The sequence below is a fragment of the Barbus barbus genome (assembly GCF_936440315.1).
Source record: "Barbus barbus genome assembly, chromosome: 40".
NCBI lineage: Eukaryota > Metazoa > Chordata > Actinopteri > Cypriniformes > Cyprinidae > Barbus > Barbus barbus.
The window spans coordinates 16,028,320-16,048,980 of record NC_136718.1 but is presented as its reverse complement, the minus strand read 5'-3'; the positions used below and the strand labels follow the sequence as shown (position 1 = coordinate 16,048,980).

The 20,661-nt window shown below is 38.0% G+C and overlaps 1 protein-coding gene across 8 annotated transcripts in view; it reads left to right on the top strand.

Annotated features, from left to right (window-relative positions):
* LOC306859117 (sodium channel protein type 8 subunit alpha-like) overlaps positions 1 to 1,959 on the top strand; it is a gene marked incomplete at its 5' end in the record, with an annotated part of 49,896 nt that extends 47,937 nt beyond the window's left edge. For all 8 annotated transcript variants that reach the window (XM_079399974.1, XM_079399972.1, XM_079399969.1 and 5 more), the window contains one exon: positions 107 to 1,959. In XM_079399974.1, the coding sequence (XP_079256100.1) occupies positions 107 to 1,245 (1,139 nt within the window). In that variant the 3' untranslated portion in view covers positions 1,246 to 1,959. The remainder of the gene's footprint in view (positions 1 to 106) is intronic.
* Between the last annotated feature and the right edge of the window lie 18,702 nt (positions 1,960 to 20,661).

The following is a 20,661-nucleotide window of genomic DNA, read 5'->3' as shown; positions in this document are numbered from 1 at the left end:
TGTTTCACTAACTCCTTGTTTTTTTGTTTAGGTTTTGAAATACAGTGGCATATGTTTGGCTCATTTGTCCTCTTGTTCTCCTTGCTTTTTATCCCCCAAACCACAGGTATGTTCCTGGCTGACCTGATCGAGAAGTACTTTGTGTCACCAACATTGTTCAGGGTTATCCGTCTGGCTCGAATCGGACGTATCTTGCGTCTGATCAAAGGAGCAAAGGGCATTCGGACTTTACTGTTTGCCCTGATGATGTCACTGCCGGCCCTGTTCAATATCGGCCTTCTGCTATTCTTGGTTATGTTCATCTTTTCTATCTTTGGCATGTCAAACTTTGCCTACGTAAAGCGGGAGTCTGGCATAGATGACTTGTATAATTTTGAAACATTTGGGAATAGCATGATCTGCCTGTTCATGATAACCACCTCAGCGGGGTGGGATGGCCTTCTTGCTCCCATTCTCAACTACCCACCGGATTGTGACCCGAATAAGGAGAATCCAGGTACCACAGTGAAAGGTGACTGCGGAAACCCTTCAGTGGGCATCTTCTTCTTCGTCATGTACATCATTGTCTCGTTCCTTATCGTGGTTAACATGTACATCGCCATCATTCTGGAGAACTTCAGCGTCGCCACGGAAGAAAGCGCTGATCCACTTTGCGAGGATGACTTTGAGTCCTTCTACGAAATCTGGGAAAAGTTTGATCCCACTGCTTCCCAGTTTATCACCTTCGCCAAGCTGGGTGACTTCGCTGACACTCTGGAGCACCCGCTGCGCGTTCCCAAGCCCAACACTATCGAGCTTATCGCCATGGACCTGCCCATGGTGAGTGGCGACCGTATTCACTGCCTAGATATCCTGTTTGCCTTCACCAAACGCGTGTTGGGTGATAGCGGCGACCTGGACATGATGCGGCAACAGATGGAGGAACGATTTATTGCTGCCAATCCTTCCAAAGTGTCTTTTGAGCCCATCACCACCACTCTGCGCCGAAAGCAGGAGCACATGTCTGCCGCGGTCATCCAGCGTTCTTACCGTGCTTATCTTATTCGGAGAGGCTTCATCTGCAAGCGCTTCATCAGCAGCAGCAGGATGGAGAATGGCGGAACCAATCAGGACAAGAAGGAGAGCACGCCTTCTACTGCCTCGCTGCCGTCCTACGACAGTGTGACCAAACCTGAGAAGGAGAACTTGGAGGAGAGTGACAGCAAGGGCAAAAACCAAAAAGAGGTCAAGGAATCCAAGTGTTAGGAATGATGGAGACTGAACTGTTGAGTCAAGACTGAAACTATCTATTCCAACAAATGTATAGAAAATCATTTGCAACAAAAAACACAGAAATCTTTGGGAAACAAGGTTGTTTACAGACAACAAATGCACCAGGAAAGCAGCTTGGTTTTTACAAATTTAATGATGACCAAACCAACCTATGAGCTTACTGTCTTAACATTTGTGCTCAGTGACCAAGATTTTACTGTTCCAACTGCTGCCGAAAGGCACTTGCAAGGAGAAACAAAATAATGACCTATGGCACACATCTTTGATAGGGACCATCTGCCAAAGGACAAAGCAGTACGAAGCAAGCTCATAGGTGGATTCCTTTGCACCACCATGTGTGGAGTTCAGCATTACTCTGCTATGGCCATCCCTTTCAAACACTACACTGCCGAAATCCCACGGAAACCTCCCGCTCATCCCAGGAGGATTCTGGGACGTTGTATTTTAACCATAGGACAACCAGTAATAACGACGTTAACTCAATCATGTGGAGTGTCTGCGGTAAAAAAAAAAAAAAAGAACAAAAAACAAAACAGAAACATTATGCAAGGGTTTTCAGTTGTTGTGATGAATATCTCACCTTATTTGACCCACAAAAAGTAGGGAAAAAAGCTCAGCCCATGTCATTCATCTCATCATCATCTCTTTGTTATACTTACAGAAAAAATACATTTTATACATGGGCTTTCACATCGGTATTGGGTTGGGGGATTTATCAGGGTTTTGACTTGGGCTGAAAGGGACTTACTCAGACCGAGTTCCTGGTAAATAAATAATTAATTGTGCTCGTTCAATGCATAGAAATGACTTGCATGGTGGCATGTTTTGATCAGGAATCATGCATGTATAATCATAGTCCACTTGACACTACTACTCAAACCACATCAGTGGCTTGACCATACATTCGATACTGTCCACTAGTTATCAAATTAAATAGATATAGCAGGGAAATGATTGGTCAATAGCAACATATTTAACTACTGGCTATGACAAGTATACTTATACTTACCCCTTGTAAAGCTTGCTTCCTGATTAACCGATTCTCACACCATGCGTCATGTGCGTATTTTAAGGTGGTCGATCAAAGCTCCTTCGTCCTTCATTTGGATATACAATGTGGCAACTGCACATTCGCTCACCCATAGAGGTGTTTCACTGCCCTGGACTTGAGGAGAATTTGGGATGACAATTTGGAGAATCAAATCTTTGGTTCATAAACCTTGATTTGCTTTTTTGCACCAGCAATATGATTCAACTGCCCCTCAATGTGCAGCTGAGGCTCCGGTAGGGCCTTCAATAGATCTTCAAAAGGTACAGCCACCTTGCCATTTAAACCCTTACAATGCTTTGCCAGGTCTCGGTGGGAGGCCATCTCTTCGATTTTCCTGGAGGTACTTGTCTTTGTGTCAGCACATCCTCATGTTTACCATTTAAAGAGGTTGTCAGTTGTGTTAGCATCTTGTTTTGTCTTAAAGATGTTGAAGAAAGCACTCGAGTAGCCATTTTGAATGCATCCTGTAGACATGTAATAGCTTTCTCCCTGTTGAATGAAAAAAGTGACTGATGTATATTTGGTATAGCTTGGATTATACGTGTAAACTGTCCTTACACAGCAGGAAAACAAGGAAGGTGGCAATTTTAGAATGAAGTAATGGGTACTTGTGTTGTCTGATAGCATGCAGTTTATTTTAGCCAGTGGTGGTCATACTACAAATTGGCTCATTGCTACCTCTTGAGCAAACTGCCATCCCTTCTTGCTCTGGGTACAATAGAAATTGTTTGGATTTGCAACAGTAATTCTTTCGTTTACTGTATTTTGAGAAATGTTTCATTACCTCTCCTATTTGGTAAGGATGAATGCCCAGTGTGAGGTGTTACGGTGGACCACATATAACGTAATACAATGTTAATACACAGGTAGAGGATTATGAAATCATAGGACATCTCCAACTGCTGGGTGAGTAGACGTACGCCACCAGAGAGCCAGAGTGCAGGAGAGCACACCAGTTTACAAACCCACTTCCTCTACTTCTCAGACCTGTAGGTCTGCTTACTGCCTGAGATCTGTAAATCAGTGAGGGTGCTGTGGACTTAAACCAAATGAAGCCTGGTGAAACACTTAGACTACCGTGTAGTTTTCCCCCCTAACTCCCATTTTAGTTCAGTTGTGAAATGAAAAAAATCACTCTCACTGACTGTATGACAAGTTAATGTATCATTCAATGTACAGGAGGGGGCTATGATGTACATGGCACAATTGCTGAAAAGAATGAACTTTTTGAGGAAAACTATAAGCATTGTAATGTATTATTTTCTTTTAAATGGCATGCTTTGTTGTGGGTTTTGTAAATAAAGAATTTTAAAGAATTACTGCTATTAATCTAATAATAAATTATAACAATGATATAGAATGGCTTCCAGCTGATGCCCTTGTCACATTTAAAAAAAAAGTGTTTTTTGTTTTCTAACACATTTCACTTTTATTAAAGGGAATTTAATGATATAATGTATCAAGAATATTATATATATATATATATATATATGTATGAAAGGATATATACAAATGAGCATTGTAATATTTCATTTATATGTCCAGTGGATGTCCCAAAAAATGTTGAAAACACGCACGATTGTTATCAGTGCTGCTTGGATATTTAAATCTGATACTGTATGATGAGAGGGTTATGCAACCAGCGCACCTCTGTAACCTTGAGGTTTTATTGACACATTTACACACAGACATTTACATGTGAATGCACATATATGCGCTGTCCTGCCTATGGACATTGTGTGGTCACCCACCCGAGCCTGAAAGTCTAAAACAGTCACAGAACAGTTCCATGTATTTTACTCTAAAGGCCTCCCCGAACACTTCAGTGCCGGTACTCGCAGGCCTGAACAACAGTTTTGTATGCATTTCGTATCCGGGTTGTCTGCGTTCAGTGGTCTGTTTCTAGTGCTACTTCACTAATTGTCGTGTGCCTTTTTCTGCATTTTCTCCATGTTCCTACATTTTCTGAATTGCATTTCACTGCAATTTTGGAGGATGGTGCCATATTTAACATTTAGATGATGGTGGGGGAAAGACATGAGAATTCAAAATGGAGCACAAATCAGGGACCATAGTCTGAACAAGGCGCCTGGTGTACTGCCAGAGGAACACTGAAACCAACCAAGAAAACAAGCCCACTTCTTCCAGATTCAATGTTACAAAATCTTCTGATGTTCTGTTTTCTGTACTTTGTGTATCATCCACTTGGCTTGTAAAAAAAAGAAAAAAAAAAAAATGGATAGCTTGCCTTCAGACTTTTGTGTTTTTTCCATCTTTGAAACTCACTTTTGTATTGATATTCAGTTACTGGACTTCCATTTTTAGCATGACTAAAATGCTTTCCATTTTGCTGAAAAGACAAAAGTGCTTTTCAAACTGTTGTTTTGTTTGACACAGTGTTGTAGGAGGACATATAATGGTGTGTATGGCACAACCACTGGAACTCTTAGTAAGAACATATAAAAGATTGTCTTCATTTGAGCACGAAACTTTTTATTAACAATAAAGCAGCCTTCCAGTTGCACAGAGTCGTCACTGATTTTGTTGACCGTGAATGAGAAGCCACAGACACATTTAGAGAACACCTGACATCAAGAAATTAATCTTTAATCTGCTACACTCATAACTGACCCCCTGTAAAACTAATAACACATTTTATTTAATTCTCTGTTCTTAAATTGATAGTTTACCCAAAAAGGAAAAAAAGTCAATATTTACTTATCCATGTTCAAACTATTCCAATCCTGTATGTATTTCTTTCTTCTGTGGAACACAATTTTTGCCCATCCAATTTAATCAACAGGGTACAAAAACAATGTTGGACCACATTGACATCTAATACATGGACAAAAAACACTGAGAAAACACTTTTTAGTTCAGCAGAAGAAAGTAAGTTTTTTGGTCTTGTCATTGACAGTTTGATAAGCTTTCAAATGATTCTCAGGGTGAGATGGGATCTGCACTAATAACAATCATCTAAACGAGCGTCACGGCGGATTGTGGCAAGAAATGCTCCTCTGTTCATCTAGTAAGTCATGGTTTAGCAGAGAGATCAATAGAAAGCTATTAGCTGTGAGCTTAAGTATCAATGACACTCATCTGACTTGCCTCACCTCCTAACCTCAGGGGGTTGCATCCTGACCACTAGCTTTTGGTTAAATTGATTTGCACTTTTACCAGTATAGCCTTGCTTAAAGGATTAGTTCAGCCAATAATGAAAATACAGTTATCATTTACTTGCCCTCATGTTGCTTTCTTCTGTGTAACCTGAAAGGAGACAATTTGAATACTGCAATAAAACAAACATAAATGTGGTCCATGTGACTTGTGCATTATATATTATAACCATCTGAAATGCACAATAAGCTCTGAGTGAGAAACAGTGACATTTTAGTCTTACTGTCAATGAGTTGATCTTGAGATGGGTTTCAACCAGTGACAACAAAATCATTTTTACCCAGTTCTTACTAAATTAGCTCCTCAACTTGATGTGAAAAAATGACAAAGCCAATGTTTAAAAGTGTAATTTCTAGGCCTGGAAAAGTTATGTAAATTAATACAATTGTCAAACTCTTTAGGCATTCTTATAGTCAATATTCCAAAATGTTTGAAAGTGTGAGTACAAAATATTTTTTAAATCATATATTTAATTATTACCCAGTAAATCACGAACAACTAGTAAAGCCATGGGTCAAAAAAGATTCATTAAAAAATCATTTACAAAACGGTCATTTTTGCAACTTCCCTTATGAATAAACCGGCCAAGTAGAGCTATGGTAAATATCAAGATTTTTCAGTAAATAGTAACTCAATTTTCGACCTGTGTCACAAAATGTCTTGTATGGCTTCAGAAGATTCGGGTATAGTGCACGAGCCAGATGGATCTCTTTTACTCTGCTTTATATCATTTTAGAGTTTGACAGCACCAGTCCTCTTTCGTTTTCATTTATATTGAAACATAACCACCAGAATGTTCTTGACAACAAACAGTTTTTGTTCCTTGGGAGAAAGTCGGTCAAAATATTAATTTTTGGGTTCTGTTGTCTTTAAAGGAAGAAGGCAGAAAGGGACGAAAATAAACCAAAGAAAAAGAGAAGAAGCGTGGGCGCTGTAAACCGCTCATATCCGAACATAAATGTTTCTACCTTTCCCTCGCTTCTCCTCCATTTCACAGCTGAGCAGGATTGCGTTCCTGCTCGCCTTTCTGCAAGTCACCTGGCTAGTTCTGTTGTTTCCCTCCTTGTACTCGCAACGCCAAACCTTACGACGCAAGATATCCCAAGGCAAGGCGAGGTAGAGGAGAGGGTGCGGCGGAGCACTGCAGTGCAGATAAATGAATGCACCACCGGTGGCTGAGTCAGCAGCCCACTCCCAGTTTGGCCCACTGCCTGCACCAACGGTGTCTGAGGAGGAACAACATGCATGCAGTCAATATGTCTCCTGCCTGATCGAAGGCGCAGCGAACAATTTGCTTTCGGTGTTTCACTGGCCAAATTACAAAAGTGCATTTTAGTTTGCAGGTCTTGGAAGTTTTCGGGCTCGACTTGATTTTTTCATGATCTTATATGCATAAATATAATAGTAAATAAAACCTCTTCATTTAGTCTGGTTTCTGAAGCTCGGTCCTGCATGTTCAGCCATCCTAGGTGTTTATTTAAAACAGATAAAATGTGTTATTTTTTCCCTGGACGATCTGTTATTCCGTCAGGAGCAGTCTGGTAAACTACAAACCAGCTGCTTTGATTTCTGGTCTGGTGCTTTCAGACTCCATATAAAAGAGAGTCCAGTTAATCAATGAAGGGGGGTTATATCACTGTCAATTCACCCTGATTTCCACCAATCGCAGAAGCCACGGCGGTTCTCGAACTCCACCTGAGCAGAATCAAAACTGCACTGGAACTACAAACATAATGGAGAAACAACGCGAAGGTGCTGCTGGGTGTTGTGGGTATTGTAGGCATTTTGAATGAATATAGTGCTATAGGGCATAATGAATATTTTGAATATAGTGCTGAATTTACGTCACAGTCAGTGTGTTCTTAAAATGTCCAAATAATTACATAAATCAATCACACACTACAGGCTGCAAGATTGAATCATATTCATTTCTTCCTCTGAAGTCGTATTTTATGAGGTTCCATTTGTGCCAAAAATGAGTCGACTGCTTTGTACTATACATTTGTCTTTGTCTACAGTCATTGCCTATTTGATCAGGTAAATCAGTATATGTTGGCATGTTGTCTGTTGACGTCGTCTTAATCTGTCGTTCTGCCTGCTTTTTCTCTGTTGTTTTTACTGTCATCCTTACTGTCATCCTGTTCTGTCGTCATGTTCTGTAGTCTTTACTGTCATCTTATTCTGTCATCATAACCTTCATCAGCGCGGTGAAGTTAGTTTCAAATTTCATATTCGACTAGGCTGCTATAGGGACCATCTGCAAATTCACCTCACAGTACAAAACGTAGTTCAATAATTAATTCAAATAAATGTTTACAGGACAATACTAAATGCCGAGTGGGCAAACTGACTAAATATATTTTGCCAATATCTCACCTTAGAAAATACTTTCTACATCTCCCTTACTGTCTGTACAGTACACAAATATTTTCATGAAAAAATTAGGCTAATGTATTTTTTTTCCTTGATGTTACAAAGGTTGTAGAAGACTGACTTATTACAGGTGAAATTTTGCCAACACCTGCTTTACTGGACATACAGTGCACAAATATGTTTAGAAAAAAACTAATGTAATTCACCAAAAAGGCTTTTTCATGTTCCAAAGGTTGTATGTACCTAGTTACAAAGCTTACTACTGGTGAGAGTTTGCCAATATCTCCCTTACTGTATATACAGTGCACATTACAGTAAAAAAATTACAGTAATTTACCAATAGGTTTTTTTTTTTTTTCATGTTCCAAAGGTTGTAGTATGTTCCTAGATACAAGACTGACATGTGAGATTTTGGCAATACCTCCCGTCTGTCACAGATCGGCCAGGCTCCCAGACCATCCAATCACAACGCACACCATCACCTGAATTCTAATGGAACACAGCTGCACATCATTTGAGCCTCATCACCCAGCACTATAAAGCCACACACCTCACTGCACTCAATGTCTGGTCTTGTTCTTACAAAGTGGACTCCTAAGCCAGTGGCTTACTAGTGACTTACCTGTTTGTCTACTTAACTCCTATGTTCTCTCCAGTGTCGTGTCCCTCTGTCTCCTGGATCCAGATTCTTCCAGCGATCTCCTGTCAGCCCATCGAAGTCTCACAGTGAGGTGTGTGTGGTTCTCCCAGCGTCCACGAGTTCCTGCCAAGATAAATCTGTCCTGATATCGACTCATCTCTCCAACAAACAGCTATCTGCACGTAATGCATACCATCTCATCTTCTGCTGTTACTCCGCTGTCAATAAACTCCACCACGTTGAACTAATCCTTTGTGAAGTCTGCTTCCCTAACACCGTCATACAGTACAACTTATTTTCATAAAACTAACTGAACACACAGGGGTTTTTTTTTTTTCATGTTGCAAAGATTGTAGTACATTTGCAGTTACAAGACTGATTTACTACAGGTGAGATTTTGCTCATACCTCCTTTACTGTATGTAAAGTACACATATTTTTTTAGAAAAAAACTACTGTAATTTACCAAAAGGGCTTACAGTGTATAAATGCACAGTGCACAAATATTTTTTAGATAAAGGTTTTAATGTTTTCTTATTTACAAGACTGACTTACTACAGGTGAAATTGCCAATACCTGCTTTATTGGACGTATACAGTGCAGAAATAGGTTTAAAAAAAAAAAACTACTGTAATTCACCAAAAAGGCTTTTTCATGTTCCAAAGGTTGTTGTATGTACCTAGTTACAAAACTACAGGTGAGAGTTTACCAATATCTCCCTTACTGTATGTACAGTGCACAAATATTTTATGAAAAAAATACAGATATTTACCAATAGGTTTTTTTATGTTCCAAAGGTTGTAGTATGTTCCTAGATACAAGACTGACTTACGACATGTGAGATTCTGCCAATACCTCCCGTCATGTACAGTACACAACTTTTCATAAAAATGACTGGAGTACAACCTTTAAAACATGATAAAACCCTCTTGGTGAATAACTGTAGTTTTTTTTTTTCTAACACTATGTGTACTGTATACACAGTAAGGGAGATATTGACACTCTCTCACCTGTAGTAAGTCAGTCTTGTAAATAAGAAAACACTACAACCTTTTTCTAAAAATATTTGTGCACTGTGCATTTGTACACTGTAAACCCTTCTGGTAAATTACAGTAGTTTTTCTAAGAATATTTGTGTACTGTATGTACAGTAAAAGAGGTATTTCAAAATCTCACCTGTAGTAAGTCAGTCTGGTCACTAGCAATATATTACAATCTTTGTAACAAAACTTTGGTGATTTACAGTATTTTTTTTCTGAACATATTTGTGCAGTGTACATACAGTAAAGGAGGTATGAACAAAATTTAACATAAGTCAGTCTTGTAACTGCAAATGTACTACAACATTTGCAACATGAGAAAACCTATTGGTAAATTACTGTAATGTTTTCATAAAATATTTGTGCACTGTACATACAGTAAGGGAGATATTGGTAAACACTCACCTGTATTAATTTTTGCAACTAGGTACATACAACCTTTGGAACATGAAAAAGCCTTTTTGGTGAATTACATTCGTTTTTTTCTAAACATATTTGTGCACTGTACGTCCAGTAAAGCAGATATTGGCAAAATTTCACCTGTAAATACACCTGTATCTTCTACAACCTTTGTAACATGAAGAAAAAAAAATACAGTAGCCTAATTTTTTTTCATTAAAATATTTGTGTACAGTAAAGATAGCAAGGGAGATGTTGGAAGTATTGTCTAAGGCGAGATATTGGCAAAATATATTTAGTCAGTTTGCCCACTTGGCATTTACTATAATCCTGTAAACATTAATTTGAATGAATTGTTGGGCTTCCTTTTGTACTGTGAGGTAAATTTGCAAACGGCCCCTAAAGCAGCCTAGTCGAATATGAAATTTGAAACTAACTTCACCGCGCTGTTGAAGGTTATGATGACAAAACAAGACAACATTAAGGACGACAGAATAAGATGACAATTAGGATGACAGAACAGGACGACAGAACAAGACCACAGTTAGGACGACAGAACAAAACGACGATGAGGACGACAGTAAAAACAACAGAAAAAGCAGGCAGGACGACAGATTAAGACAACTTCAACAGACAATATACACGCCAACATATACTGATTTACCTGATCAAGTAGGCAATGACTGTAGACAAAGACAAATGTATAGTACAAAGCAGTCGACATTTTTGGCACAAATGGAACCTCATAGTATTTAGTCTATTTCTATCTTCCTGGAAGAATGCTAAATCTTGGTCTTTTTGAATGTTTGAATTAATTTACACTGTGACTATGTATAAGGTTATGTTTGTGCATATATAAGTCTACTGTTTGTTGGATTTTATTGTATTACTTCTAAAAGATTGCTAAAACATATGCACATTTAATAAAGCTCCCACATAGCAAACGGACTCGGTCCAAATGTGGCCTCAAGCTGGCACTGCTGGCCTCCTGTCGGCAATGGCAAGTACCCATTCAGCCAGAGCTGGGCCATGTGTGGCAATGATGGCACGGTGTGGATCACGGCAAACAATATGAGGGCCGATTGTTGGTGGGAGGAGCATGGCCCAGATCAGTCCAGTGATCATGTGGGCCAGATCAGGCAGTGACCTGACAGCATATTATGAGACCCATGAAAAACAAGATAAATAAAATATGATAAAATGATCACAGAAATTTTAATTAAGTGTAGTATTGTTTAAATTTAATCTTTGAAATAGCAAGTCAAAACAGCAATATAGTGTTGGCCCAGATCCAGCCCACATCAGGCCCGAGTGAAATCCATGTGTGCCAGATGTACACTGGATCTGGGCCAACACTGCTTGCTGTCAACATTATCATTTCAAAATAAAGCAAATCAGTCAACTGCATTAAACTGCACGCAAGTATAATTCGATTATATATTTTTCTTATAGACTGTATAATTTATACACTCACTCTATTTTGGTTGATTTGTTCATAAAAAATAAAACATTTTCAATGCAATACGTTTTTAATTGCACAGTTACATGAACTGTGAATTTTAAGGCTGATTTTCCATTCAGTTTAATGTACTTTATTGGCATAATTTGTATTACCAAAATATTTCACAAAATTAATAATGGCGATTATAGTAAATGCAATAATATCAAATATAAGATTCTGCATGGGGTCTGGACTATATAAGGCTCAGATTTGGGGATTCTGGCTTACTTAAGTCAACCTGACCTTTTCCACGTAATTGCGTATTACGTGACGTCATGAACGCGCATCACAGAACAGAGCAAGGCGAGCATTTGTGCTTATAAAACTTACACTTTTTTATTTATTTTTTAAATTACCGATCGTTTCGCTAGATAAGACCCTTATTCATCGTCTGGTATCGTTTAAAGCCCTTTGAAGCTGCACATAAACTGTCATTTGGACCTTGAACCGTTTGGGTCCCAATAAAGTCCATTTTATGGATAAATGTTTTCATAAAAAACCTTAATTTCTTTTCGACTGAAGAAAGAAAGACATTGATATCGGGTGAGTAAATTATCAGCAAAAGTTTTTTTAAAAGTGAACTAATCCTTTAAGATGAATGGGAACACGAATGGATAGCCCTCTCCAGGTGCTGCAGATCACCTTGATTTCATCGTACAATGATGGTAACCACATTTTCTGGCCAAACCGAAACCTACAGTTAAAACAATAAAATGTAGTACTTTAATCAACGATATTATTAAATTTAGCATTATTATTGGCCTATTATTATTTTTAGTAGGCTAGTAGTAGTATTATTATAGAGGGTGAATTTAAAAGTCAGGGAATATCATAGCCTACATGACTGACTCGTTCAGCGGATAAATAAGATGCTGAATAAAAAACTGCCAATCGGCTCGAACTATTCATAGAAGTTGCCTATTAAAGTGGGATTCAAAATACCGAATCGTTCCAATTGATTTTCCCAGCCAAACATATTGATTATGGGCTGCGTACCCTCTTGTCATTCAAATCTTTTATAAATCAAATAAGTCTACCACACCAACTCTATCTGAAAGAAACTGTGAGAAAGACGACTCTCGGACACATGTCTATATATAATGAATATAATATGATGGTGGGAATGTTATAACACGAATGTTTACTTTCACGTAAAAACATTACAATGGACAAATATTTAGGCCTAGCCTATATCTTTTTTGGTATCTCTGGTAATGCGTAGGCCTACCTATGGCTCCCACAAGGGGGCGTTATTTTGCTAATAATCTTACTAAGGTAATACATTTTTCGCACTTTTAAATGTTTTTTTTTTGTAATTGTATTTCTTTCTTTTTTTCCTTTTTTTTTAATAGTGTACAGTCGGTTATTTTGTATAACCGAGGTTTTATAATATAGGTTTTCAACCTTGTATTTGCCATGAGAGAGTTGTCGTGTTTATGGTTGCAGTTCATTAAAATATCTGAAGATGGCATAGTTTCTCTTCTACACTATCTCTGCAATTCCATTTAACTGTCTGACCCATAGACTGAAATGCATCACAATTGTTTTTAATGTTAAACAAATAAAAATGGATTCACATTTGATACTCGCACTCTGATTGTCATCCATCTTCGCTGGTCCTCTAATTCGGTAGGTGGCGTTGACACTAAAAATCTAGGGTCCTAGAAATGTGGTCCTAGGACTGCGTTCCTGAAAATGCAGCCTCCGGTTTTGCAGGCAGATGCTACTCGCCAAGGCACAGTACTTAATGACTGATTCAAATTCATGAGTCTGTTATTACTGTAAACGTACAGCTGGAAATGTGTATGCCAAATTGTCATGGATGTTTACTTCACCTCATGAAATATTGAGTGCATTTCCTCCATTGTCTTGTGCCCCAGTCAAAGTCATTACTGGATGAGGTATTAATTAGTAATGAATTTGTTTCTGTATTTTCTTTTCATTGTGTTTCTCCATTATACAACAAAAAAAATGTTTTGCAGTCCAGGTGTGCATGCATTTGTATGCATTACTACATAGCACTTGTGTTTGTATTTGCTTGTGCTTGTATTTGCGTTCATGTGTATTGTGTGTGTGTGTGTGTGAGAGAGCTATAGCAATATTAGCGCGCGGCGCCTGGATGTCCTTGCTAGATTTGTAATAAGCAGACTGCATGTATTATTCAGGGCAGTGTGGACAGGTCCCACTCCGCTCCATGCTCTCTCGTCCTGGCCCGTCCCCCAGGGACTGGATGCCTAAATTACTATTTCTATTTGATATATTCTCATAGCCCAGCCCTTAAAATGCATAGGGAGAGAATGGTTTGTTGTGTGGGGGTCACTATGTAGCGGTCACTCTGTAGAAGTCAGAGGTGAACTACTGGATACAGATTTATGCATTCATTCCTGTGATATCATAAAACAGCAATGTCACCTTTCTTCGAGTATGCTGATCTGAATATGTCAGAAAGGGAATATTCTTCCTGAATGTTGAAGCTCATGTTGTCTGGTAGCATGGTTGTTATATGGTTGGTGGCTATTTGTAATAATTTTTTTTAGCTGCTTTCCATATCTGGGTCAATGAAGAGTGTCCACGACAAAAAAAAAAAAGAAACTCTTTTTAAAATCTACACGTGTTCTTGCTATTCATGATATTCAATTGTGTTAATGTAGGTTTCATATGGTTTTCATAAAGATTATACAATTTGTCAAGTAAAGTTTAAATTTATAATGTTGTGGATATTTGTGAGTGCTCGTGTGTGTGTGTGTGTGTATGTATGTATGTATGTGTATGTATGTGTATGTATGTGTGTATATATATATATATATATATATATATATATATATATATATATATATATATATATATATATATATATATATATATATATATAATACACACACACATACATGTATATAAATTATACATTTTTTATATTATTTTAAAAAATACATGTATTCTCAAGGCATTTCATTTTTTAACAAATATTAATATAATATTTTAATAGTAATCATAAATATCACTATGCTTTTGGTTGCACTACATGACATTACAACCTAAACTTGATCTGATGTTGATCTGATATTGAAGAGTTTTGTTGAACATGATACAGTGTAGTGTCACTTCCTATTTTGTGTTTTTATTAGTTGGACTACATGACGGGCAAGATGTGTTTGAATATTATTAAGCAGTAAAGCAGTTTTTTTATAAGTAATAATTATTCTAATCAATAATAACAAATATTATTCCAAACTACTTGTGATTTTTAAATAATTGTATTTGTTTTATTTTATTCTTTTTTAGGTTTGTTTTCTTCATTATGATAATATTATGATGATATCATGTGTCACCTTAACATGATTTTTTTTTAAAAGCACTTCATGATGAACATATCATTGTTTGTATGATTTGCATTTTTAATGCTTTTTAGAATGAATTTGTAGACATTACAGACATTTATAGAGCAAGTTGTGTTTACTAAATAAAAATATTATTAAAATTAAAACGGGCTACTTTTTGGCCCAAAAGACACCATTATTGTTGAATCTTTCATGTGTTCCGGCAGCCCTGAAAGAAAGATATGGCTCCTTTTCAAGTAAACATGTTTTAGAGCCTGGAGTAGTTTCATTGGTTTCTCTCCAGATGCTGTTTCATGGCCAGAGCTGTGAGCTAATTACACCTTTGTTGCTAATGTTCCTGCCAATAAACACTGTAACTGAGGTCAATAGTTTAGCCGGGCCTTTTTTTCTCCATTTATTTGGCCTGTTAATGATAGGATATCAGATTCCGATCTCTTTTTCCTGTGGTGGCCCCTCTTTGCTCTCTGCTATAGCCTGGAGGAGTGTGGAGCTGAGGCGAGCATCTGGGCGAAGCCTGCTGAATGGGGCCCTTTCTTGCCGAAGCCTGCGGTCCAGTGAACGCACAGCAACACGCGTGCTGGCCTAGCGAGAACGACTCCTATCATAACAGCACTTGGAGGCTCGCTTTTCACATCTCCTCCTCCTTTCCTCGCTAAACTCACACCCTTCCTTTTCTGTCATCTCCTCCAGTTCCGTTCTCACCTTTCACCCCTCTTGCTCTCACCCCCGGTTCAGCAGTTAAAAAACCTTCGGGTTTGGATTGTGTAAATAAAACGGCGAAGATCTCTCGGGCAAAAAGATTTATTGAAAACCGAAGAGGCATGGTGGTCCAGGAGTCCGCCGAGGAGGTCAGATAGATGAAAATGACTTGCAACAAGATCATAAAATGCGGACAATGCTTTGGAAAAGAAAAAGCCTCGACTCGTTTGGTTTGGGGTGGGGGCCACGTTCCACATGCAATGAGCAGCTGAACTATTGTCTCCGGTTCGAATGATCTCGCAAATTAACACTCCTGAAGCCCCGCCCCTCACTGAAGAGCTGGTGCATCCCAAGGTCACATCTTAGGGATAGAAATGAAGTGAATTGGAGTAGAAAGATCTCTTATAGCCTGTTCACATCAAGAACGATACCTTTAATGCTAACTATATTAGCACCCACACTAAAGCAGCTCAAATTCAGTTTAAAGGTGAAGTATGTACAGTATTTTCTGTTGTAGTTATAGTGGTATCATTATAGTTATCATCTTCAGTATGAAAAGGCCTTTACTTCTTTAAACAAAACTCACTTGCAATATCATACAAGGTCTCTCTTGGTATCGAGTCATGTCTTTCAGATTTGTCTTTTCCTCTAGTTGTGAGAGAAGACACTGCACACCTTTCTGAGCTGAAATCCTGTTAACCCATGACCCATCACTTGACCCGGTGAAGTGTTGGAGGGGACTGAAATCAAGAGTGAAACAATGAAACACTAAGAGTCACAGTCTTGTGCTTAAGTGGGTAAGAGAAAAGTAAATCTCTTGTCTTGCTGTTCTACATCGGACAGTTTAAGTGTCTTAGCTATTTCCACTAGTATTATATGAGAATCACAATAACAGCGAATCTGATGTCTTGTTCAGTGATGCTCGTAGGTGAAGGTCTGTGCGATCAAGGACACTGAAGCACATCGCTGCCACCTTACCTGTCAGTTTTGATGGCTTCCTGCTTGCTCTTCTACCCCTGACCTGTTCCACCGTAAGTACATTTTCACAATTTAAATCTAGCTTTAAAATACACTAAACCCACTAAAAATCGAGATGTATGCTGACAGCATATTTCTCATTTTAATTTGTTCCCTCAACAACAAAATATGTTTTATTTATGAACTAGTATTCTCACGGTCTTGGAAAACATGGATAAATGAGAGCATTTTAAAAGGGATTTCTTAAAATGTCATGGAAATGTTTATAATGCAATAATACAATGTTGAAGAACATTCTGTTATTAAAACTTCTGGAATGATAGAGTTTAATGATTTTATTTACTAAAATAATAATAAATATAATTACACTCCTTATTTATTTAAATTCAAAATAGTTAAATGATAACGAGCAGCTTTGTCATTACAACCAAATATCAAAAATATTTTTGGAAGCCTTCAAATATTGTCTTTCAGAATGGGGGCTCTTGAAGTCAAAGTTGAGAACTGCTGGTTAACATGTATAAAGTTTTATTTTATACAGGTTTCTTTAATATATATGCACATGTTAATCAGACTACACTTGTATATTTAATCCTTCCAATATTCAATAAAATTTCAGTTATACTTTGACAGACACTAGTCTGACTACACAAAAACTTGCTGTAGCTTGTAAATGTAATTGTACATGTAAACATGCTTTTTGTGTACTGTGTAGAACCTGGATTTTAGTATTTAGTAGCATTTTATGTATTTAAGAGTTTCTTCAGTAAATGATTATTTGAAAGGTGGTAACAATCTTCTATAGCTTCAGCTAGCTATAAGAAACTGCTATACTGCTCACAGGCGGACAGTTCAGGAAAACCTGTTGTGGTTAATGGCATAGTAGAGAGAGGAAAGGTGTGGCAATTGCTGTAGAACATTGTGGACCACTGATAAAGCTTATCTAGGGAACAGAATAACAGGCCTTCACACTTACAGTATACTGTAGCCCTCCTACTAGCATGTTAGCATTGTAGCTCTGAAGTGCATATTGAAGTAAATGGTTTAAATATACAGTATAATGTTGTATGGTCAATATGAAAGCGGCTATGCTACAAATGTATAGGTTTTCATTTCTGAAGTCAGTTAGTGGAACAAGTAGAACAAAAAATTCAATTATAACCCATCTTGCTGGAAATATATGTCTTTGTTGACATTCTGAGTAAAAGTGATACCAATTACCACCAGCATCAAAGTTGCCTACCACACATGTACCCCACAGTGATTTGATTTTCAAGGCTGTGGATGGCAGATGAGATTTATTTCCCCTGTGTAGTTAATCCACTCATCTCGGTGTCTCATGCATTGAAGAGCACTCATAATTGCAGCATGGTGATAAAGGGGCAGGAGTACCCGGCTTACGGCCTGTAAAGAAAAGGCAGATCTGCTGGAACAATGACAATCGGACTGGCGAATTAAACACGTCACTGACCCAAGCTTTTCCCCTGTGCTTCTCGTCCCATTGTGCTGGGCTGATTGATTTTGACTGGGGTCACCTAAGCCCGTGCTGGGAGGTATAGTGCGCTGCGCATGGGGCTAAACGTTTACATGCATTCATTTAAACACACATGCACGAGCACATACGCACAGGCGTGAACGCATGCCAGGGCACATGGGGACAGCAGCCTGCGATGGTTTTACTGTATCAAATGTGTATGTGTCAGTTTGGATTTGTGGGTAATTGTTTGTTTGAGTATGCATGCATATACTATAGTTCAAATGTTTGGGGATCAGAGTTTTTTATTTATTTAGTAGCATTTATAATGCTACAAAAGATTTCTATCTCAATTAAACACTGTTCTTTTAAACTTTATAAGCTGCAAAACTGTTTTCAACATTGAAAATAATAAATGTTTCTTGAGCATCAGCATACGTGAATGCTTTCTGAAAGATCATGTGACACTGAAGACTGGTGTAATGAGGCTGAAAATTCAGCTTTGCCATATATATAAATAAATCCAGATAAAAACTTACAACCCCAAATTTTTAACAGTTGTGTAGATGAACTTCATATTTTCTTATTATAGAATTTTGTTTTTAAAATTTCTTTACCACACCGCATTTGTTTAGTGTATTCGTCTCACTAAAAACAAGCCCAACAGTATGTTTATTAGAACATTACAAGAGCCAACAAATAGCCAGGGTCCTTAACAAATATTAGAGATGCATGTGGGCTGGCAGTGGCCCCCCACTCATTGACCTATTGATCTGAAATCTGTAGAGGTGAAGTTTTCCAATAATCCATCATGTATTGTACATTCTCCACACTTTAAATCAAGTGAAAAAGAGAGATTATAAGAGATGGCCAAATATGTTGTTTTTGTAATATCCTGATGTCCTAGTTTTAGTATTAATGTACCTCCATCATAAGTCATGTTGTAAAGATCTTCTGAGAAAGCCCGTAGCTTGTCTTAGAGGGTGTGTGTGCATGTGTGACCTGTCTTTGTTGCGTCCATTAGTCTTTGTCTCCTTCGAGGTCCGCAGCAGTGCGGAGAACAGCTCCAGTGCTGGAATAGAGCACATGATACTCTGTATCACACTACACAAACGGCAGCGATAAGAGCTTGAATGCTCAAATGGGCGGTCACATTATTTCCAGAGCCACTGCTGAGTGTTTAATCCTTGTTAGCATTGTATTTGAATGATTCCATAATGTTCTTGTTTGAATGCTGGAGTAAATGACACTGCAAATCTACAGTGTTTATGGTTTCAAGAAATTACACTCTTAGCTTTAAATTGCATGCTCACCAAGGCTGCTTTTGACTAATAAAAATACAGAAAAAATGGTAATAGTGTGAATAAAATACTATTACAATTTAAAATTACTTTCTATTTTAATGTATTTTAAAATGCACTTTATTCCTGTGATGGCAAAGCTGAATTTTCAGCAGTAATGATCACATGCTCTAATATGCTGATTTGGCACTAAAGAAACATTTCTTACTATTATCAATGTTGAGAACAATTCTGCTGCTTAATATTTTTGTGGCTTTTTTTGATGAATTGAAATTTTAAAAGAACAGCATTGTGTTTTCTGACCCCAAACTTTTGAAAGGTAGTATATTAAAAATCACTGCTTTTACTATTTTATTGTATTTGTTTGCTGTGTGATGCAGCTAGTGCATTGTATTATTAGGACACAATCAGTTTAATTTTTTAAAGGTTTAGTTCACCCAAAAATGTAAATGTTGTCATTATTTACTCGCATTCATGTTGTTCCAAACCTGTATGAGTTTCTTTCTTATGTTGAACATTCAAGAAGATATTTTAAAGAATGCTGGTATTCAAACAGTTGATGAAACTGTTTGAAATGCTATGAAAGTCTGTCGAGACCAACAACTGTTTGGTTCTTCAAAATTCTTCAAAATATCTTCAACATAAGAAACAAACTCATACAGGTTTGGAACGACATGAGGGTGAGTAAATTATGACACAATTTTCATTTTTGGGTGAGCTAAACCTTTAAATAAATGTTAAAAATGCTGAGTGAAAATGGAGGGAAAGTACCATTTGTAGAGTGTTCTTTAAAATGTGAGAATATCTGTTTTCTTCCCCTTCACTCATTAACTCTGCATCGCTATTGTGCCCAGCGGTGCTGTTGCCTGCTGACTGACAGCTGACGGCTTTTGGAGAGTTACCACATGGTGGGTCTCTTAACAGAGATTGTAGTGCATCACCGCACTTCACAGAGCTTCCTGTCCACATATCACTTTACACCGCCGCCGCTTGCTGTTTAAATATTACTGCTTGTTCAGGTGACAGTTGTTGTAGTGAAGTGTGTAATAGCTTTTGGCAGTAGAGATCTTCATCTGAGCCTGTGATGAAGCCTTTTGATTTGCATGTGCAGTTTAAGTCTGTGAAAGTGCGCCGCTGCACGTTCTCGTGTGTGTTTGTGCATTTGAGTGACAGGACCGTGGGAGCTGTATTGAGTAGTTTAGCTAACTTTGGCACTTCAGACTTTGGAGCCCCTATTCACACAACCCCAAACCCCCCCTTACACTCACACTCGGCTCCACACGGACTCAAGGCAACACACTCTGACTCACACGCTCATGCATAGGCGCACACTCTCACGCACGCAGAACGCGTCTCTTGGAATTCCAGTAGGGCCAGGAGGCAGAGAGGAGGCTGATGGGGGACAATGGGCAGGACATC